Source organism: Nicrophorus vespilloides, unplaced genomic scaffold (assembly GCF_001412225.1).
Source record: "Nicrophorus vespilloides isolate i.1.1-1 unplaced genomic scaffold, Nicve_v1.0, whole genome shotgun sequence".
Taxonomy (NCBI): Eukaryota; Metazoa; Arthropoda; class Insecta; order Coleoptera; family Silphidae; genus Nicrophorus; species Nicrophorus vespilloides.
Window position 1 is genome coordinate 2,136 of NW_017099765.1, and position 24,104 is coordinate 26,239.

The 24,104-nt window shown below is 35.2% G+C and overlaps 2 protein-coding genes and 2 non-coding genes across 7 annotated transcripts; 2 read left to right on the plus strand and 2 right to left on the minus strand.

Moving 5' to 3' along the window:
- Positions 1 to 3,615: 3,615 nt before the first annotated feature.
- On the plus strand, positions 3,616 to 3,699 carry Trnal-cag. Its single transcript has one exon. It is a non-coding gene; the product is annotated as a tRNA-Leu (tRNA).
- A 2,253-nt stretch (positions 3,700 to 5,952) lies between these two features.
- Positions 5,953 to 23,658, minus strand: LOC108565538 (MAGUK p55 subfamily member 6). 4 transcript variants are annotated; one of them, XM_017925058.1, is made up of 8 exons: positions 23,240 to 23,658; positions 19,793 to 19,917; positions 7,947 to 8,261; positions 7,608 to 7,886; positions 7,046 to 7,514; positions 6,629 to 6,972; positions 6,436 to 6,510; positions 5,953 to 6,153 (listed from the first exon to the last, which is right to left on the minus strand). In XM_017925058.1, exons 1-8 carry the CDS (start codon positions 23,277 to 23,279, stop codon positions 5,977 to 5,979), a joined length of 1,824 nt encoding a protein of 607 aa, XP_017780547.1. In that variant the 5' UTR covers positions 23,280 to 23,658; the 3' UTR covers positions 5,953 to 5,976. The 4 variants fall into 4 exon arrangements, with proteins under 4 accessions (XP_017780547.1, XP_017780545.1, XP_017780546.1 ...); XM_017925056.1 differs by lacking the exon at positions 23,240 to 23,658 and adding an exon at positions 21,442 to 21,840; XM_017925057.1 differs by lacking the exon at positions 23,240 to 23,658 and adding an exon at positions 21,442 to 21,837 and having other exon boundaries at positions 7,947 to 8,255.
- On the plus strand, positions 8,523 to 8,595 carry Trnar-ccu. The gene has a single exon. It is a non-coding gene; the product is annotated as a tRNA-Arg (tRNA).
- Positions 22,125 to 22,479, minus strand: LOC108565527 (acylphosphatase-2-like). The gene has a single exon (XM_017925041.1). It carries the CDS (start codon positions 22,452 to 22,454, stop codon positions 22,125 to 22,127), a length of 330 nt encoding a protein of 109 aa, XP_017780530.1. The 5' UTR covers positions 22,455 to 22,479.
- Positions 23,659 to 24,104: the final 446 nt, after the last annotated feature.

Genomic DNA, 24,104 nt, shown 5'->3' on the forward strand with positions numbered 1-24,104 from the left:
ATAATAACGCTACAAGTTTCATTGTGATTCTATAGACGCCACAAGTTATTTATGATTTTCGAAAAGATTTCATAAATCTACAAAAACAATTTGCATAATTGTAACAATATCATCGATAAATTTGACAATTGATTAATTCATAATTTAATTTTCGTATTTTTTAAATTGTTTTTTTTTCAATGTAAATGAAAGTAATGAAACATATTTGAAAATCACAGCTGTTGCGAAAACCAAGCGACGTTTCCACTTATCGATGACTCATCAGTTGCACCTGCGATTCTCAAACGTTTGAACAATCCTCGAATGAGCACGAATTGTCTCGAATTCTCACGACGAATCAGTTGCAAATGATAATACAATTCATATATGGACACGAAATCGTCGCTTGTTTCTACATTTTGATGACTCATCTGCACCTGCGAATCTCAAACGTTTGAACAATCCTCGAATGAGCACGAATTGTCTCGAATTGTTACGACGAATCGGTTGCAAATGATAATACAATTTGTATATGGACATGAAATCGTCGCTTGTTTCTACATTTTGATGACTCATCTGCAGTTGCACCTGCGAAACTCAAACGTTTGAACAATTCTCGAACGAGCACGAATTGACACGACGAATCGGTAGAAAACGCTAATCATATATGGGCACTAAAACGTCGCCTGTTTCTACATTTAGAATTAACTTTGTATGTACAATAAGTATTTAGAAGTAGTCTCAGTAAAACGTTAATATGATTAGCATAGTCTCAATAAAACCTTTAAAGATGAACATAGTCTTATAAGAATAACAAATAAAGTTATGTAAAACCAAACGAATTTCATTAAATTCCCAATAACTGAGACTCCACAACGACAACAGATGAAAATATTCCACAGTGTCCAGAAAAAAAGTAGTTAAACTTGGTAGACGTTGAGGGTGATTTAATTAATACTTATATTCAAATATTTTATTTGCATTCACCTGGCGAATCCACCAAAAAAGTTATCAAGAGAATTACATAGATTACATTAAAAATAGTTGATAATTATAGTAATAAATAATGAATGTGTATTTCTTCAGAAATAAAAGCAAAAATGTATGTAATTCGATGAAGGAAAGAAGAAATACGATTTTTTTTTTGCATGAATCAAGGTTACATGGAAAATAGGATTTTCCGTTTGTCCCAAGGGTTTCGTACTTTGCAGGTGGCACAAAATGCATATAAAATGACGAGCAGAGCACAGAAAATTTGATCAGTGTGTGTGTGTGTGTATTCTACAGAAAACGGGAAAGGTAATTTCCTTTTTATACTTTAGGCAGGAACGGACGTGATGCCGCAGGCCGCAACTTCTTCCTGCTTATTTATGGACGAGTCCGTCGCAGGGGCGGCTCGTTAAACAAGGGACGGCAGCAGCCCGCGTCCCTAATTTCTCAAGGGGGGCGGCGGCGGCTGTGGCGCATCGAATTACTTGCGTCTAATTTAAATTGCATACAACCCAACATACACCTTAATCAAAAACAAATATTAAGAAGAAACAGAGCACACTGACATTAATTACAAAATTTATATATATTTTTTAAACGTCAATCATCCGAAATAACGACGTACGTGCAATTACGAATATAAAAATGCTGAGCTCATGCGGCAAGAGGAACAGAGGAAAAGGGAGATGCAAAAAGATGTAAACGATGTAAATGCGATATAAATAATGATAACGTCGTGTTTGATGGGAGAATTGAAACATCCCCTAAGTTAACGTTAAGAGTTAACGTAGCGTTAATTCGTTATATAATTTAAAAGCGAATACCAGAAGAAATGGGTGCGTTAAAAAAAAAAAGACGAAGCATCGCATCAAATGATGTAGTGGGAGGTGGAGGAGGGCAACCAGAAATTGTATCCATAAAACTGTTGCACGCAGTCGTAAAAAGAGCAATTATTCAAATGCGGGGGGGCGCATCGAATAAATTCAGAGAGCAACCCCACCTCTCGGTACGGTTTTGAAATGAAAAAACGTTAAAGTCGTTGAATAAAAATAAATTACGGCAGCGCCGATTACGTAACGGAGACGACGGAATTAATAGTCGCGATAAAATTAAATGGATGAAAAGGGCGTGAAAATCGTGGATGATGAATCGGTTCGGTGCGGAACGAACGAACGAACGAACGTGCTGAATCGGCGCCGCTAATGGTTATTATGAGGGATGCGCGTCTGTAATGCTATCAGATGGCGACACTGTTCATAACTAATTGGTGAATCGTGAACGAATGTGGCGCTACCTATTGACGACCGATGGTATTTAACGTTTAAATTATCTGTTAATAATGTATGGGTGTGTAGTATATTTGTTGGACTCTAAAGGGGTTGTTTAGAGCTTCGTTGCTATTATATAGGGATGGACGACACAAATCCAGCGAATCCTTGATAGACGACGTCGTCGTTCGGCGTCGTCTGGTCGCACAGCTGATTAGTTACTTGACAACGTGCACGTGCCTCACACCCCTCGGCTCATCCCTTCGCAATCCATACAAATCCTACACATGCACGTCTCGTACCAACCTTAAAAGCCTGTCACTCATAAGACTGCTCAGTATTAGTTTCAGTTAGCCAAACTGACTGCTTCATAGTCTTAACAGCAACAACGTAAAAAAAGCAATAAATAAGTAATTGTAAAAAGAAAACATCAAACGTCAATTACTTGAAACGTCAAACGTCAATTATTGAAAACGTCAACCTTCAATTATTGAAAACATCAAACGTCATTTACTGAAAACGTCATATGTCAATTATTGAAAACGTCAATTACTTAAAACGTCAAACATCAATTACTGAAAACGTCAAATGTCAATTACTGAAAACGTATTATGTCAATTATTGAAAACGTCAATTACTGAAAACGTCAATTATTGAAAACGTCAACCTTCAATTACTGAAAACATCAAACGTTAATTACTGAAAACGTCAAATGTCAATTATTGAAAACGTTAATTACTGAAAACGTCAATTACTGAAAACGTCAAACATCAATTACTGAAAACGTCAATTATTGAAAACGTCAACCTTCAATTACTGAAAACGTCAAATGTCAATTATTGAAAACGTCATATTTTGACAATTTAAAACATCAAGTTCATTTTTACTCTTGTAAAAAAAACAGGTTCATAATCTTAACACAACATAAAAATTTATTTACGAGAATCCATAAATGATAACGTCAAGTGTGTAATAAAGTCATCTGTCGGCGATAAATTGAAATGCATAACGAGTGAATCTTACCTGAGAATCGTCGTTTCCGGCGACGTCTTCCGGTTCCGAGTCAATTTCCGGTTGCGGCGAGTGGCACTTGACGAGCACGACTATATTTTCCTCATCGACGGTCAAAAAATTGCCGCATTGGCTGGCGACGCTTCTGCTTCCCGTTTCGGACGACATTCTGCACGATAACAATAGTTTGCACTTCAAAGTTGATAAAGTATTCAACAAAAGCTGAAACAGGAAATATTAAACAAATTTATATAATTTACAAACTTTACATTTCATTATAATTATTTAAAAAATCAAGTATTCTATGAAAATCTAAAATCTATGGAAATTTCTTTAGTGATAGTCTACATGGACATCAATTGTATAAGTCAGGATGGCCGAGTGGTCTAAGGCGCTGCGTTCAGGTCGCAGTCCACTTCTGTGGGCGTGGGTTCGAATCCCACTTCTGACAAATACTTTTTATTTTATAAAAGCATATTAAATACAAAAAACATCAACAATTACATATTTTTTTTATAATAAAATTTTAAAACAATAATTCATAATACAAATATCATTTAAAAAACATGACGAATCTAAATTAGATAAATAATTTAAAACATTTCAAAATGAATTATTAATAATTAAAATTATTAATATTTATAAAATCCCGACTATGTCAAAATCCCGACTACCATAATCCCGACAGTGTCTTTTATTATTTTCTACAATAACATTCTTATGATTGTCGGGATTATTGTAGTAAAATCCCGACTATATCGAAATCTCGACAGTGTCTTTCATTATTATACATTTCTACTATAACATTCTTATGGTAGTCAGGATTTTCATTGTCGGGATTATGGTAGTCAAATCCCGACTATATCGAAATCTCGACAGTGTCTTTTATTATTATAAATTTCTACAATAACATTTTTATGGTAGTCGCATGTCGATATTGTCGGTATTTTAATACAGCCGGGATTTCGATAGACCCTAATAGACATGTAATATATACTTGTTGTGAGGTTGTTAATAGAGTTGCATACATTAAAATCAAATAATACAAACTGATGTTATAAATCAATCATTTTTAAATAAATAAATAAATTATTAATGTTCATCTACGCATTGTTAATAGATTACAACAATAAATGCAAAATTCATATTTATATTATTAACGTATATGAAGTTGCATATATTAGAAACACAACTGAACAAAATTTTGTTTTAAATCGATTATTAGTGTTAACGTAATTATTTTTAATTACATTTATTTTAACGTTCATTAAAATTTATACAATCGTTTATTAATTGTACTGCAATAATAATAATAATCATTTGAACTACTATGTGAGTAGTTGCAATTAACGAATGTCATTGAATAGAAAAACTAAATAAAAACAGATGTCAATCGAATCCACGATACCCATGGATTTAAACGGCACAAAAATCCGTACGTCTCATGTTTATGTCGACAAATAGCACGAAATTTGTAGGTTATGCTAAGGGTGTGCTCTTAAGAAATGCACCGGTTCGCATTGTCAACGATTGAAAACTGCGTTTCTGAATGAATTGCAAATGATTTAATTGTATTTAAGTAATGAAAAAAAAGGTACTTACTTTGCGAGCTATGAACATAACACAAATAATTCACGATATAGTGTAATAGGAACACACACACGCGTTGCCTGTCTCGGGACAACAACAAAGCACGTGGCGACATCTGTATTGAATTCGGATCACCTCGATGACGTATCATTTTGAAAACGTACAGGACCGGATTAAAAATATTGAAAAAAAGAATTATATAATTATTAATTTTAATTGTTTACTATATAATTAAATGAAAGAATAATGAAATTGAGTCAAATATTTATTGAGAATCGAAGTTGACGTAATAATATAATTAGAATATAATTACAAAATAAAAACAAAAGAGAATCGATATAGAAATTAAAAAAAACAAAAATGGAAAACATATTTAACATTACCTAAAAAGTAGAAAGTTAAGACATTAAATTAAGTGTGTATTTATATGTATAATAATAATAAAAAACAGTTGAAAAGAAATAAACAAGTTTAAAAACTATCGTTTCGCAGAAAATGCATGAACAGAGCGAAGAAATATTAATTAAAAAATAAAAACTAAATCGTAATTATTTATCCCTGAACACATGGACGGTTAGCGAAAACATAATACAGCACCTAAAGCTAAAAGTATAAAGATTAAACTTAGATTTAGATTTACTTAAGAGCTAGTAGACCTTAATCGCGGATTCGGGGATGAAGATTATCCACGCGAATCCACGGATTTAGTAGTACGGGGGTTCGCTCATTTTACGCCTCTTTCCAAGGCCGTCTTAATATATGTACAAATCGTCAACGAAATAGAATATACACAAAAAAATAAAAAAAAGCATAAAGTAATAATATCAGTATAATCGCGATGCTTAATAAACTTTGTACTTAAACACTAAAGTTACTTCATTAAATATATTTATATATGTATATGTTTATATATGGTTAAAGAATAAATTGCATTTAGCCACGATTTTCATCTCACATCAAGTATGTACAAAATCTTGTTTTCTTCTCTTTTTTTCTTCATTCATTTGTTATTGAAAGCTTTTATTGAAAGGCATTTGTTTTAATTTTTGTTTTGGGAATGGAAATAGCATTTCGTTTCATTGTTTCGCTTAATGTATCTTTTGTTTTGTATCAGTTTTGTTTTTGTTTATATATGGCCTCAGTAGATCCAGTTAACCGGTACCCACTGATGTTCGGATGTCAGCGATTCGAGGGCTTCGATGACCTGCCTGAACGTCGAATCGAAATCGTTGTTCGTAATTACGAGATCAATATATTTGTCGTACGTTCGTTGCATACTCGCGCTGTCTTCCAAAGTTCTCTTCAGATCTTCCTCCTACAAGAACAAAATTGCATTAGCGTTTTGATCGCAGATATCATTTAGAAATTTGGTGCAGTCAAGTGATTAAAAAATATTAATATTTAGTGGTGAAATTTTAAGAATTTGTTAAATAGTTAAATTGCACAGAAACTAAGTTCTTACTTAATCTCATTACGAATCTATCTAGTTTAGTTGCAAATGGGGGAAAACTAATTAATTAAGTCTAAAGTTCTAAGTCTATAAATAGCAAGGAAGGATGGAAATGTCAATTGGGAGCATAATAACACGTATTCTTACCTCATAGAGCGAAGCTAGAGATTCCAACGTCCTCGCCCTACGCGAGCTGAACCTAATTGAGCTTTGGCGATCAAACTAAATCATGCGGATAAAATAAATTAAAAAAAAATAATATAAAATAATAAAACGATGCATAATAATAATAACGATCATAGCAATAAAAAACGAGCTTAAGAGTGATAGATTTAGTTACCGTCAAGTTCCTGCTGGAATGTCTCAAGTTGCTGTTGCTTTTACCCACGTCGTAAAGCGTCTTCAGATGCTCCATTCCGGGTGAAGCTACGAAGATGACGTACGGAAGAAACTCGGTGCTGTTGTGGAGGATCTTCAGAGAAGCCGGGCTACAATCCAGGACGCACATTTTGCCTTGCTTGATGATCTCCCTCATCGTGTCCAGATGCGTACCGTACATGTTACCATTGTACTCTCCGTACTCCAAGAACTTGTGCTTTCTGATCTCCTCCTCCATCGTCTCTTTGTCGGTGAACCAGTAGCTCTGTCCGTTCTCTTCCAACACTCTCTGCGGTCTCGTCGTCCCTAAACAGACCGAAACAATCAAAATATTCTTTCCAAATTTAACTTTGTTTAAGTAAAAAAAAAAACCACTTACATGGTACGACTCCACCGAACTTTTCCGGATCGCTGTTGATCAGTCTGTTCTTGATGGTTCTACGACCGACGCCTTGAGATCCAATCAGTACCAGAGTTTTCCTCTTGAACGGCGGCATTCGCGTGACCTCCTCGTACAGCAAAAGTTCCGCTTTATCGAAATCGGTGTTGCTCTTCGACTGGTAGATGATTTTCTTCTTTTTCTTGGAGATGCGAGCGCCGCAGATGCTTATCTTGTGCACGTAATCCGCTTCCGGATGGACGTAGGCTTTCCTTCTCTCCTCCAGTTCGATGGAGGGAATGAGACCGACGGGTCCATCCGTTCCGGCGATCTTCGCCTGCCACCAGTTCGGATCCTTCTGGTCGACGATCTGGAGGATGTCGCCGCGCTCGAATTTCAGACCGATCTCTTTGCACGGCAGAAGCGTATCCTCCTCCGGATCGTATTGGAACAGAGTTCTCATGTAACACTAAAACAAAACAAAAAAAAGCATCGTTACAGATTTTGTTTTCTCGACAGTTGCAAGTACCTCAAGGTTTCACACTGAGTCTTGTTGACTTACAGTCAGTTTTTTATTGATCCCATTTTTGGCGTTTCCATTGGCAACTAGAGCAGCGTGCGTGACCGGAGCCGAGCTGTCGGTGGTGTCGTTCTGGCCGATCTTCAGCGTCACGGAATCCTTGGATTTTGCGATTTCCGTCTGCAATTCTTCGGGCGTGTATACGGGAGCTCCGTTGATCTCCAGAATAACGTCGCCCGTATGCAGTAATCCCTGCTTTTCGATCATTCCACCCTCGAGGATCCTCGCCACGACGAGATTCTCGCTCTCATCCACTTGGACCTTGAACAGACAACTTTACTTTCCAAAAACCTAATTTCCGCTAAACTAATCTCAAATTACCGTCAAACCCAACGGTTCTCCGGGCTTCCTGCGAAGCCCGACCATCCTGAAAGTCTCCCCCGTCATCCCGTTGAGAGCTGGAAGAATGTCCTCGACTTTCGGACTCGATATCTTCGGCCCCAAGATCACCTCTCCGATCTTGTCGTGCGTCTCTATGAGAGCCCTCAGATGCGGCCTCGCCAACAACTGTCCGAGTTCTCTCAACTCCCGATTCCTCGACCTACCGCACCGCAAAATCAGTTCGCTCACTAGATCCTTGTTCGTCACGCCTATCGGTTTCGGCAGCTTCGGAGGCTCCTCAAGCCGGTCCTGCACCTTTCCAAATAAACAACGACATTAATAATCCGGCCCTGCTGCACCTATGTTGATACAAACAACAAATCAACGATAATAATATTATTGTATTGCTCGCTTGTTATTACGCAACGCGAAACCAATGAGTAACTACTAACTGACCGTGAGTCAGCCGCATTCCTACAATTTAAACGCGAATTGTCATAACCGACGGCGCCTCAATTAATTTAGAATTATATCACCGTAATCGCGAGTAATGATATGTGCGATTTTTTTTTATAAGCCCCAGTGGCCTAATGGATAAGGCATCGGCCTCCTAAGCCGGGGATTGTGGGTTCGAGTCCCATCTGGGGTACAACATATATTTTTATATAATAGAATTTCCTTTATAATATTTAGTGTACAATTTTCATACGTCATTGTTCTTTACATAATGATATAATAGAAACTTTCTTTCAATATTTTTTTTGCTTGAAGAATCATTAACAAAACATGAATTTCCTTTCAATTCTTCATAGAATATCTTAATTCTTACATCAGTACAAAGCAATTAAGTGGAACGTTACAAATCTGTAGACGATAAAGATGTAAACCTATCTTTTTTTTTATATATATCAAGTTTAGATTCGTCCTAAATACATAAAACCTGAAGAAAAAAAACCCTTTATTTATAGCGATTAGGTAAAATGCGGCTCCGTTTAATCCCTTTACATATATATATAATATAAAATACGTGCTCGGCCCTCTTCGATCTACCTGCTCGAAGAGTAGCACCTGTGCCTTACGCAATGCCCTCTTGACTCTCCCAGACTTCAGGTATACATGTGCACTCACACGTACGCAAAACAAACGACCCTTCTTCTTCTTCTTCTTCATACGTCAGGTGTCAAGGACGAGGGTGGCCCTGAAAGTATGCAGTTGTTTCCTCCCTACGCTTTTGTTTTTTATTTTCAGCACACCTAGTACCGTTATATAGTGCGTATATATTGCGTGGACCTTTAAATTGAGGAAACAGCTGTGATCCAATCTGCAGATCGGGGCAGATGCGCAACGAACGAACATAATTTCTTAGTTTTCAGAACAAAAAAACTAATATTTGCACGATTATATTACAACATAACCATATTTATTTTACTTAATTCTAAAGAAACAGTAAATAATTAGAAACTAGCAATAATTGAATTTACTAAATTTTTCTAATTAGTCATAGTGCATAAGATCTTCTTTCGAATATCAACAATAAACCATAGTAACGTTTTTAGATAAATTAAATTAATATTTGTTTATTTCACTGATATGTACATGAAACACGAGATGGAACATTGCATTACTCAAAATATTGATATTATTGTTGAGCGATTGGAAAGTTTGTTTTTTTTTTGTTTGTGAAACCTTATCGTTTCTACTGCTGTTTTCCACAGTGTTTTTGTGTTATTCGCATATGTAGATTACGTCGAAAAGGTTCTAACGTTTCATCTGTCCGCAAAGTAAGTACACTTACTAATACTACTCTTGCTGGTGTGGTTCTCGGGGCAAAACGCAATCTCGACTCGTGAAAGTTCATTGAGTTTCCGAGTTCCTTGCCCTCACCGAAACAACACCATTCTATCTCTATTTCTCTCTTCCGTCGTGTTAACTTGGAAGTGTCATTGCGTGTGATAAAACCAATGTTTGTCCTCTTCGTGTTATCGGACGATAAATAGTTGAAATTTTTGAGGCAATGACTCAAAATATCGATTGATTATTTTGTAATTTTAAGAGAGCTTTGAATTTGAGACGTTGAAGGGAATCCGGCTCGAATCCGCTTTCCATTTGCTAGTTTCCTTGAACTAAATATCATCGCTTTAGCTAGCATTCATCGATTTATGCATGGAACGTTTTCACGGATTCCTAGCCTCTAAACATGCAACACAAACTCACTACAAACTTGTTTACTATTTAAAAGCTTTGGAACAATATAATAAAAGTAAAGTTTGTTATTTCCATCTTTATAAGCTAGAATTAATCAATTCCAAAGTAAAAAAAACAAACCTGACTTTTCCAGTTTTTTTTTCTTTAATAATTTACAAGGTTATTTATTTGTAAATGCTCATTTTCAACAGCATAATCTTCGAACACACACTTAATAAACTTGTTATAACTGAGATTTAAGGATTTATGAAAAAAATAACTGTTTCATATAACATCATAAGAGTTAATATACAAACTGTAATTGGATTTCTTTCAATAAATAAGATTTTCAGAATAATAATCGTAATAATCGATGATAGATTCATTTATATTTTAGTTTTATACTTATAACCTTTAGGTTTCAAAAAGTCTAATTGGATTCAAAGAGAAATTTATGTTTTTTTTTTAGAACAAATGTATAAAAAGAAAATAAAAAGTTGACAAATTTGTTTAAAATCTTCGTTTCCTAAGTTTGTATGGACAAAGTAGAACACTTGCTCACTTAATTTGAATGAATATGTGATAGCTTTCACGGAAAGTATGTGAATAGAATTTAAAGCAAGGAAATTAAGAACTCGCAAAGATTCCTTCAAGAAACAACTTTTAGTATAATTTCAAAACTAATAATGTTGCATCAAGATTGTACTTATTTTTTCTCTTGTAAAATAAAGAATTAAAGATTGTCTTAATTCTGTCAATTGTGAGTAGAATGCTTTGAAAACCAAAAATTGTATGGTTCTTTTTTTTAAAGTTTCCTTGGAAACGGGTGACTGAATGCACAGACTACTAGAGTCTTTAAGCGGGCATTTAAAAGCGAGGGATTTAACGATCGCATTTCGTCGTCTTTTTCGAACACAACAGACAGACACACACACGCAAACGAGTTTATTATTCAGATCACAAAAGGGTTCGTGGAGGAAGAAGGCGTAGGAAGAAGTCAAAAGGAACGAAAGAACGTCGGTGCTTCTTCTTCTTCTTGTCATGCTTTGAGGGATCTTCTCGATAGCGTTGCGTCCGCGTTGCATGACCGGAATCAATTGAAAAAGGTCGGGACGACAACAGAAAACCGACCTCAACACATGCACTTTAACTTAAACTTCTTCGACAAATTAAAACGCGAAGTCTTTCTTTAATATATTTTTTTTTTTTTGGTTTGTCTGTAAATGATTCTTTTGACTCTTTTATTTTCGGTCCAAAAGCAGTAGCATCATCCTCGAGCAAAACCGGTACAGGTAAAACTCACGTATACAACCACCTATGTAGTATGCGAGTGTGTGTCTACACATAAAGCATATGTGAGTGTATATATATATAAAATGTCGGTGTTGCCATTGTTCATTCCCGCGACTTTAACTTTCACAGGTGTGGCCTCCGTTACGAGCAAACAAAAACGCGCTAAGGCTTTTTACCTTTTCACAATGATAAAATATTTTAATTATGTTTTTTACCTTTCGTCGTTTCCGATTTTTAATCCGCTCAAATCGATCTCACAATAACAACAAACAACAATAATAATAAAATTAACAACACTTTCAACAACACTTTCGAGGATGACGTCACGATGCCATGCTTTCCGGTTCCGTCGTCGCGCACTCTGTACTCAATTGTTTTCCAACTTTTCGATTTTCACCTTCTGTTTCCAATTTTTGTTTCTCTTTTTCAATTTGTTATTTTCTTTTTATTGTTTTGTTTATCGCGTGCAGCAGGTGTATGTAGGTTGTAGTAGGCGTCGCAGCAGGCTCTGAACACGACCGACGTCCAGTTCGTAGTAGGCTCTGGTGTCCGCGGAACTTTCGAAGAGGGGATCTAGTCTTCTCTTCTCTTTTTTTTTTCAATCCCCCTCCCGCTTAGTAATTCCATTGTGTTCACCTCCTCTCCCCACCTTTTCCACCTGACTTAATGACGCTAATTATTTAAACTTATTTCGTTCGAAAAACGTACAGGAAAATGACTTCAAGTGGATAATATCGCATTCACCGAAACGCATGAGTCACAGCAATTGTTTCTGCGACACAAACCATCATTTCTTTATTGTTTTCACTTGATTAGTCGAAACAAAGTAATCACACTTAAGTAAAAACGATAATGTTTCATTCCTCGATGGTCAAAAGTTCCACTTGATTTAATTGTGATTCATTTCTTACAAGTAAATCACTGTCGTATAAAACGTACTTTGTATTACGAGCGATTCGATGTAGCAATTGTTTATTAGATTTAGTCACTTGATTTCTTTAAATTTAACAATGTAATCTTCTTTAAGTTATTTCGATTTTTTTTTAAAGTGTGGAAAATTAGTCAAATTGGACAAATTCCATACTTAAGTAACTGTCATTGAAAGTATAATGTATTGACAGGTGACATTGATAACCTATAAAGCGTCCCTAGCAACTGTTATTAGGAGTATGTCAATTATTAAGTAACTAAGGTAATTAACGTAACAACTGTTATTATATCGAGAAATATACAAAAAGTTTAAATATTAATATATTTTATTTTTTTTCATATAAAAATATCGCAATTAAATATTACGAAAAAGTCAATAAATAAATTAAATGGACGCACTGAAAGGTAAAGAATTTAAGGTCTTCATGAATAGTAAATATAGAAATAAAACGTTATTAAATTCCAATGAAGTATTTCCGTTTTTCTCTTTTACGCGTTATGTCTATTTCAATCGTATAGGAAGAGACGTTCATGAAGAATTCATGAGCCAATGAATCACCGACACCGGTCACTAGGATACCAATCAATAAATAAACAAGCGAACAAAATAAAAAGCAATCTTACCTGTAACTACGATCTGTACATGATAAGAAAAATCCTTTAATTTTCTCGGCACGCGATTTTCACTTTAGTTACCGCAGAGTTTTTACGATTTGATTTTTATTTTCGAGCGCAACGCAGGAAAAAAAATCGATTCAATCCGCCGACTCTCTCCCTTTCGGACTCTTCGTCAGAGGGTAAAAAACATCATCCTCACACCGTTCCTGCATTGCGACTAAAAGCAACGCAGATACACACACACACCCACCCTAAAGATTCTTCGTTCACTCTGTGCGTCTCTCTTTCCCCATTCATCTCTTCTCTATGTGCAGACGTACACCCTCGTCGGGACTGCATCAATGAAAAACATCCCGGAGGGGTGCGAAAACGCGTCTTTTCCATTATTTCCACACCCTAGCAAACCAATTTTTTTTTTTGTGTACCCTTGCAGTCTCGGAATCGATAAAAGTTGACTTCTGCATTCAATCTTGACCTTGAATTTCGAGAAGGAAGCGGAATTTTGTCAAATTCAAGGTTCCGCCGATCTGAACGCCAAATAAACAAACTCATTGGAGTGTTTGGATAATTTCTATTTATATTGGGAAAGTTATAAATACTATTAGATGGAGGAAACGCGTGTTTTCTACTTATTTTTAGCTGCATTAGACTATTTTTTTGCAAAGCAAATTAATTACATTTCCTTTTATTCAAGAGAGAGTTTAATTATTTTCATAAAAGCTACAAATTCATAAACCTTCATCTTTTCCAACCACTCGTATGAAAGCTGAATATCTCACCTTTCCAACGAGCCTACATACATCTTTGTAGTATCATCGAGTCGCCTGTTATAAGCTGAAGAACATTTTTTTCTCGTTTTTTATTCAGTTTTTGCAGTTTTTTGTGATTTTATCGACAACCCCTTAAGGTAATTACATCATAGACCACTCGTATGAAAGCTTAAGATCTCACATTCACAACGCGCCTACATACATCTTTGTAGTTATATCGAGTCGCCTGTTATAAGCTGAAGAACTTTTTTTTCTCGTTTTTTATTCAGTTTTTGCAGTTTTTTCGTGATTTTCTCGATAAATCCTTAAGATAGTTACATCATCGACCACTCGTATGAAAGCTGAATATTTTGTCTTTCCAACAAGCCTACATACATCTTCGTACTGTCATCGAGTCGCCTGCTATGAGCTGTAGAAATTAAAAAAAAAACACATACTTAACGTCTTATACATAACAGAGAAATGACGGTTTTCTCGTTTTATTTTGAGTGTTTTCGGTTTTTCGTGAATTTCTCGACAACCCCTAAACGCAATTAAATCATAGACCACTCGTTTGAAAGCTGAAAATCTCACCTTTCCAGCGCGCCTACATACATCTTTGTAGTTATATCGAGTCGCCTGTTATAAGCTGAAGAACATTTTTTTCTCGTTTTTTATTCAGTTTTCACAGTTTTTCGTGATTTTCTCGATAAATCCTTAAGATAGTTACATCATCGACCACTCGTATGAAAGCTGAATTTCTCACCTTTCCAACGAGCGAACTGGCATCTTCGTAGTGCTGCCGAGTCGCCTGCTATGAGCTGTAAAAATTGAAAAAATAACACATACTTAACGTCTTAACGTTTTCGTGAATTTCTCGACAACCCCTAAAGTTAATTAAATCATCGACCACTCGTATGAAAGCTGAAGATCTCACCTTTCCAACGCGCCTACATACATCTTTGTAGTTATATCGAGTCGCCTGTTATAAGCTGAAGAACATTTTTTTCTCGTTTTTATTCAGTTTTTACAGTTTTTCGTGATTTTCTCGGCAACCCCTAACGATAATTACATCATCTACCACTCGTATGAAAGCTGAATATTTTGTCTTTCCAACAAGCCTACATACATCTTCGTGCTGTCATCGAGTCGCTTGCTATGGGCTGTAGAATTTGAAAAAAAAAACACATTCTTAACGTCTTATACGTAACAGAGAAATGACGGTTTTCTCGTTTTTTTTCAGTGTTTTCGAGTTTTCGTGAATTTCTCGACAACCCCTAAAGGTAATTACATCATCGACCACTCGTATGAAAGCTGAAGATCTCACCTTTCCAACGCGCCTACATACCTCTTTGTAGTTTCATCGAGTCGCGTGTTATAAGCTGAAGAACATTTTTTTCTCGTTTTTATTCAGTTTTTACAGTTTTTCGTGATTTTCTCGACAACCCCTTAAGATAATTACATCGTCGACCACTCGTATGAAAGTTGAATATTTTGTCTTTCCAACAAGCCTACATACATCTTCGTGCTATCACCGAGTCGCTTGCTATGGGCTGTAGAAATTGAAAAAAAAAACACATACTTAACGTCTTATACGTAACAGAGAAATGACGGTTTTCTCGTTTTTTTTTCAGTGTTTTCGGGTTTTCGTAAATTTCTCAACAACCCCTAAAGGTAATTACATCATCGACCACTCGTATGAAAGCTGAAGATCTCACCTTTCCAACGCGCCTACATACATTTTTGTAATTGTATCGAGTTGCCTGTTATAAGCTGAAGAACATTTTTTTATCATTTTTATTCAGTTTTTACAGTTTTTCTTGATTTTCTTGGCAACCCCTTAAGGTAATTACATCATCGACCACTCGTATGAAAGTTGAATATTTTGTCTTTCCAACAAGCCTACATACATCTTCGTGCTGTCACCGAGTCGCCTGCTATGGGCTGTAGAAATTGAAAAAAAAACACATACTTAACGTCTTATACGTAACAGAGAAATGACGGTTTTCTCGTTTTTTTTTTTCAGTGTTTTCGGGTTTTCGTAAATTTCTCAACAACCCCTAAAGGTACTTACATCATCGACCACTCGTATGAAAGCTGAAGATCTCACCTTTCCAACGCGCCTACATACATCTTTGTAGTTTCATCGAGTTGCCTGTTATAAGCTGAAGAACATTTTTTTCAAACAAAACTTCACAATAATTTAAATCTGATCATTAACGTTAATTAACTTGACAGTTCAATCTATAAAAAAAATGAACAATCGCAGAAAAAATTGACATTAATTCATGAGAATGACTAAAACATAAGAATAACCCATTTCTTTGTTATTTAAATCCTAGTGTTTCTAGATTAATGATTGTTATTATATAGAACTGTGCACTTTGTCCCATGAGAATATAATGTATATGTGATGTTTTCTGCATAATTGAAACTCATGAGAACTGGCACAGCAGATAAACGCATTGTGCGAATAGTTCTCTACAATTCAACAAAGAAAACGTGATAATTTTTATACATTTCAAAAATATTAAACAATTAATTGAGTTTTTGTTTCTCAATTTATAACATGAAATTTTCAATAAAATATATTGTAGAAAACAACTAATTGACCTTTAACTGGTTTAACTTGTAGCCGGCTTAGATTTTAATTGAGAGAAAGGTACATTTTGAAGCAGTCGTTATATTTAACGTTCGTTTAATGAGCCGTGATTAAAATCTCTTTTCTCGTGATTTCAGTTCAAAAACTAAGTTCATCTTAACGATGGAATGAGTGGGTGAGAGAATGACTCGTCGCCGCCCAAACAGAGATGATTTAGAAGAATTGAGCGAATTAACCCAATAACCTGAACGACAATTAAGGTCAAAATCATTGTTTTTCTTGTTTGTTTTTTGTTGCAAATGGAACGAAATTATCGTTTGCTTTGGTTTTCGTAGGTGATGGTCGATCGATGTCGCCATAAAATCATGCTTTCGCGCCGCCAAACAATAAATATTTTTCGAAATTAAACGAACGCAAACAATCGGCGTTGCGTAAGCGCCCCGGTGCATCCGAAACGCGAAACAATAAACAAATCGTTTGCGAAATCGACGCAAGTTTCGTTTCAATTGCGCTACGAAGATGTACCGAGAATAAATAAATAAACTCTCTCGTTTAATCGTACAGAAAGAAAGACCAAAGCATAACAAAGTTTCGTGCAATAATAAACAGAGAATTACGTGAACTTTTTATTTATTTCTTAAGTTTATTTTTCATTTCCTAATTGTACTGTTTTCCAATTAACAAAATTGTTATTCCAATAGATGACGCCACATGTACATAATTATGTAATTTACTATTTTTTAAATTTATAAACATAATTGAAGTAATCTATAATACAAAGCGTTTGTTAAAAAATGAAAATTTAATAAGAAATCTAATTAGTAATAATAATAGAATTCCCACAACCCTCTTGATTAAAACAAACAAAATGTAATCACGGCCCTCCCTAATTTTCATACAAAAATAAAGATTTTCTTTATCCCAAACGTAATATAAAAACAAAACACATACAAAGTCTTGCTTTATTGCAAATTTAGGTCAGTAATTAAATACAAGGTGTAGTTAGTTAGTTAAACCGAAAATTTACGATTCTAGGTCACGCGATGAACTAATTAAAAGCACTCTTCGCATCGCTTTTATTCCTGTTTAATCTGCGAAGTATATTTTTTTTATGTATTATTTATTTATTTATTCTTTCGAAGCAGACACGAGACCGGAAAGTGGAAGGATGTAATAAAGAAAGAAAGAAAGAACAAAAAAAAAAGAGGCGAGAGAAAAACACATTTCCACTTGGCTTGGGTAAACTCGCCGGAAAAACTGGCGCCAGCCATTTGGATTCGGCGAATCCATTAAAACTCGAACGGATTTCCGAACGAAGAGTTGTAGAATTACATTGTAACCGATTTATGTAATCATCGCATCGCGAGATTTATAAAATGTTGCGAAAAGTTTTTCACATAATTGAAGTCTATTTTTATTAGCGATTAAATGATTTCTCAAAAACTTGATTTTATAGAAATTGTTGGACAGTAACAAAGATGTTTTTTACTTGAAAAATTTAAAATGTTTATTTGTTGAAAATTTAAATTTTCTGGAAGTAATGCAACAAAATGGTTATTTGCTGAAAACCAGCGGTTCTCTGATGTTTTCACGCACGATTTAACAGTGCGCGAGCGGAGAAAATGAGCCGTCTCTAAACGCGTACATCTATGCAAAACGCATTGTCTATTTTAACCGTAAATTCCTTTCACCGCGCACACTTTTTGCTCGTAAAAACACCAGAAGAAGCTTTCTCTCCGAGTCACTCTGTTCTCTTGATTTTAACAGAGAACATCTTCACAAGATTCAAACAATAATAAGCATACAATTTGAATTAGACTATAGCATTAAAATATTTCTTAATTCTAATAACAGATGTCATTGATAAATAACTTACTTCAGTTATACAACCCCAAGTGCGTATTGATAAAAATCTCTAGATTTTAACTGTCAAATATCAAAAGTAAAAAAAAACAAAAGTAATTTCTTTATTGTTCCACCAGACGAAGCTTTCTCTCCGAATCACTCTGTTCTCTTGAATCTAACAGAGAACATCTTCACAAGATTCAAACAATAATAAGCATACAATTTCAATTAGACTATATCATTAAAATATTTCTTAATTCCAATAACAGATGTCATTGATAAATAACTTACTTCAGTTATACAACCCCAAGTGCGTATTGATAAAAATCTCTAGATTTTAACTGTCAAATATCAAAAGTAAAAAAAAACAAAAGTAATTTCTTTATTGTTTCACCAGAAGAAGTTTTCTCTCCGACTCACTCTGTTCTCTTGAATTTAACAGAGAACATCTTCACAAGATTCAAACAATAATAAGCATACAATTTCAATTAGACTATATCTTTAAAATATTTATTAATTCTAATAACAGATGTCATTGATAAATAACTTACTTCAGTTATACAACCCCAAGTGCGTATTGATAAAAATCTCTAGATTTTAACTGTCAAATATCAAAAGTAAAAAAAAACAAAAGTAATTTCTTTATTGTTTCACCAGACGAAGCTTTCTCTCAGAGTCACTCTGTTCTCTTGAATTTAACAGAGAACATCTTAACAAGATTCAAACAATAATAAACATACAATTTGAATTAGACTATATAGCTTTAAAATATTTCTTAATTATAATAACAGATGTCATCGATATATAACTTACTTCAGTTATACAACCCCTTGTGCGTATTGATACAAATTACTAGATTTTAACCCAGAACTGTCAAATATGAAGTTAGAAAATATTATAGGTTAATTAAAATTGAGTATAGTTGCTAATGGCAATAAGTAACTGCATAGATAAAATTGATTTAAATGTTTCGTATTTCTATTAATAGATGGAGTATATAAATTTCATCCTTTATTTATACCACCCTAAGTGCAAAGATTTGACGTTGCTTATATTAAATAATCCGATACGATATAAGTTTCAAAACTCAAAACAATTAATGAAAATCAGTCAATCAGTCATAATTATTAATAAAAAAAACTATATGAATTCATATTTATTGTGTATTTTTTTTAAGTGGAAATAAATGATTAAATATTTGTGTTCACAGATGGCGTCTTGATAGTATCATTTAAATTTCAACAAATACAGTTGTAAAACGAACCTACGACGAGTTTTATCCATGAAAATGATGTAAAATCCCGTTTTCACGCACGATTATCTTTTCGCATTGTCTATTTGAAGCTTTCTCCTCAGATAATATTTTCGTACTCTAGATTCATCGTTAAACCTAGTTTAACTAACAAAAGAAAGAGGAACAAAATTTTGTCCAAAACACGCGTTCGTTAATTACATCAACGAGCGGAAGGGTTGGCGCGCATCCAGAATCAATAAACCTGTTCATTCCCCCCGCTCGCAAATCCTACTTTATTATTATCATCATCTGCTAATGCACGTTCATTCCCACTTTTGCACACTTACTGCTTAGACTTAGATTCAGTTTGTATGTGTTACAATGGTTTTACCTTGACAAGGTTCTGGAAGACTGGACTGTCCATGAGGCCTTTGAGGAACACCAGATCGGTTTCGTCGATTCCCGATGAACTGCAGTCGAGATCCTCGATGTTCTCTCTGACCCGTTGAAAGGCGGCTGCAAAAAAACAGAAGAGATATGCGTGTGTTGTAGTAGGTGGTGGCGAAGCAGAAGCGGGATCAGAAATACGGCTGCGAATCTCTGTACAGATTTTTTCGGCGATTTATGTTCACCCGTTCCGGCGATTTCGTAAACACTGGTCGGGCCTAAAATATACTGCGCGCCGCGAGCATCGCCACTCCGCAGCGAGATGATTGATCTCGATGGGAATTATTTATTCCAGAACAAAAAAAAAATTATAACAGTATACAACGCATTTACGCAATCGGACTTCCGAGTTCCAAACTCTTTGAAAAGTGGGGAAAATCAAGTCATTATTTCTTCCTCTCGTATTTTCTTGTACTATAAATATGGAAGAGCCTTTTCTGTGTTCTTCACTTTCCTCCTGGTCTTCTCTATTCTCCTCAACCATTCCACTTACGTTTCGCGCTGATAGCGTTACAGCTAAGTACATTTATATTCTCTACGCGTAATCAATAGCTCCGGCACTCTTCGGTATTCCCACATTCTTCGCCTGGAAAGTAAGTGCCTTCAAATTCTTACAAGCCTTTGATTCACGCTCATCCTTTCCAACAATTATCGACTGTTCATCATAAAAATAAATAAGCAAAATTTACATTTATTTAATTGTAATTTTATATTAATTAAAATTGTGTGCATTCGTTAATAAATAAATTAAAACAAAAAATATTTCTGGACTGAATCCAATAAGTTTTCGACTTCAACTCGAATAAAACTTCTTTTACGATTCTTGGTTTTTTTTTCTTTTATATAATTTTGTAACGACCGACGCTTGAAAATAGAATCCCGCACTCGACCTAACATAAAACGCATTCGAAAACAATAAAAAAAAAAACAAAAAAATAACCAGTTTGCAATCGTTTAATCTAACCTAAATTAACTTAACCCTATTTCAAATAATGTTTAAATAACTTTTATAAATAACACGAAAACTGTAAAACTTTTTCTATATATTAATTTTGTATATGAAGCGCATCTAAATTACGCATGTGTTTCAGTAATTTTCGTTTCGTAATTTTCATTTTTGAGAGAAATATTGCGTTTTTTTCGTGATAACTCAAATACTTTTTCAATATTTTATATATGAAAGGCACCAAAATTACACATTAACAAAACGAATGTTATTTGTTGTAACAAGTCAAAAACTTTTTCAATGTTTTGATACAACTATAAAGTATTCTCTTGAGAAGTAATATAACTTTCTAATTATTTCTATTAATAAATATTATACAAATTTGTTGTTATTCGAATATAATTAAATAACAAGTTTCACTAATGAAAATGAGTTGCGTTTATGTAAATGTAATTTGAAATTGCATGAGGGTAATAATAATATGGAATCGATTATGCAGTTAACTGAATTCAAGGATAATTGAGGATGTTTTTAGTCCAAATAATGGACTAAATTAAGAGATACTTTCTATATGTAATATTGAATGAAAGAGGATTCTTTTCAAACTTTCTCTTCGAGGGAAAATATGATCATCATCATCGTCGTACCATTATCATTGTGCTTATCATCTCCATCCTCCATGTCTTTGGTACTAGCCAACAGCTCTCTCCTGTCCTGCCGCTCCTTCTTCCCGAACTTCACCATCACTTTGTCACCGATCATGACACCACCACCAACGATTTTCCTTACTTTTTTAACTCTCTCAACAATTCAATTCAAATCATGCTTTCTCCTCTCTTCCTTCAGTCGCACGATGTTCCTCCTCCATTCATTTCACGCTGGAATCTCGCGCCTCTTTTCTAATAGGAGCCGAAGAGGAGGAACGCGCGCGCTGTTCGAGCTTTCTTCTTTCACGTGCTCTTCTTTACCACCGCGAGACTACTACACCTGAAGAGAGACACCAAGAAGAAAACCTGTTTTTTTTTGTTGTTGTATACATATGTATATGCGGGACGGACAAGTGTGTATATTTTATTATATAAAACTTAGTGTGTTTGTGTGTGCACTCTGCTGCCCGTCGACCACTACTGAAAACCTCGGGAGTCCCGACATCTCCGAAAGCGCTCCCGCCGTTGCCATGACTACATGGAGCGGAACGGAAGCGCAGGACATCATCCACCTCCCACCCCCTCAACAGAAAACACACCCCAATCCAGAAAACAAAAACAACAAAAAAAAGAATGCGTACAGGAAGAATTATTGTGTATTTTCCAATCACAGTTCATATTTACTACTGCCTGATCGTGAAGCTGCCCGACTGCAGTTTGCTGATCTCCTGCTCGCTGCTGAAGACGGCCTTGTCGATGCGCGACGCCGGAGATCCGACCTCCTTCAGCCAGTTCTTCATCTCGGCGACGCGATTGTCGGCGCCCTGTATCGTTCCCTGCACCGTTCCGCGATCCGTGTTCATGCAATAACCCTTCAGACCCAACGTTCTCGCCTGCTTCGCCGTGCACTTGCGAAAGTACACGCCCTGCACCTTCCCGAAGATCTCGAAGTTCACCGTCACCAGACGGTGACCGGACTTGCTCATATCCATGACCGTCGGAATCACCCTCATCGAACGAAACGAATTATTTCGTTCAAAACTTCACAACAAATTTGACACTGACAGTTTTCAAATTTCCATTTCGAAACCAGAAGTTTTAACTCAATTCTCTTATAATATACTCGAATATATATAAGAAAAAATACTATTACTTAATTGTTTAATACTCTTGACTTTGATTGGTCAATAAATCTGAAATATTTCGTTTTTATTTTAGATGTTTCCACATTTTATCTAATTACTCCATAAATACAAAAACCAACTAAAATATGAAAGATGTGTATCAAAGATAAAACTTTGACCTTTCCAATGAGCTTATAGCCGAATTTGTGACGTTTATCATTCTCTTACAACAAGCTGTTGAAATTTAGTAAAATATTTAATCTTCAAATGCAATTTTCAAATACATTTGAATGGCTCCAATTCAATACTACCAACACGAAATCCAATTCCATTTGAATCACGGAATCGATAGGTCAATAATTCAGTAAATTATCTTCTCTCGTTCCCCGCCTCTGTAACGTTGGGCATCATTTATCTTGGCCAACCGCAACGCCAAAACATAAACGATTTATCTATAAATATTTTATATACACGCTCCGCCGAAATTTACCGCCTTTTTCTTTTCCTCTTCGACTAAATTCATTCTGCTACAACAAATTTATCGTCAACTTAATCTTCGAGTTCATAAAAATGTTTCCAATCGACAAGTTTCACTTCGCAGTTGTTTGGTAACATTGTTCAGTTTTGATTAAAATAAAAGTGATCAATATTCCTACATAGAAACGTATACTCACCGATTCCGGACGTCCTTTTCGGTCCGTTTTTACCGCTCATATTCCACGAAACTCTCACTGCTTCCTCATTCTATAACATTCATGCATATTTGATGTCCTCCCTTCTGCTTCTGCTGTGACGGCATTCCCGTTCTTCACATTTCCTACTCGCATCGGAATAGTATCGATCGTTTTTGACCTAGTTTCGTGCACGGCAAGAAGGGCAGCGGATCCGAACGGCCGTCGCCAGCACAGAAACCCTTTCCATCATCAAATAATCCCTTCTGCAAAGCTGCTTTTTCAGTAAACGACGACGACGACGACGAAGCACACGTTCGCCCCGTCCCGCAATACACCGGCAACTGACTTTTCATAATTGAAGTCGCCCACGCTATTCGGTTTTATCGATAAAACCAGTGTAAATAACGTGGGACGAACTGTCCCTGTGCCTTTGCACAATCTACAATTAACGTCGTATTTTTATAGCAAGTTACGGTTGATAATTACATTCAATTTTGATATGAATAATATCGAAAATTAATACCAGTGGAATCGTATAGGAAGTCAAGAAATTCAATTCCAAATATCTTGGTAATCTATTGATTGGTCAACAAAATATAGTTAGAAATGCAATCAGCTAACAAATATAAACAAATTATTTTAGTTCGAAAATTTCTTGGGAAGCCAAAGTTCGAAGTTCGAAAATGGATAGATCAACAATAATATTGTTACCAATGGAATCACCTATCAAATGTCTATAACTTATTCTCTTGTGAAACTATTAGTAATATTTTGATCAACAATTAGTACTGATTAGTATCAAGGACGACCGTAGCCGTTTCCGATACGAAAAAGTTGATAAACCCGAAAAGGGTCCTATTTCTAC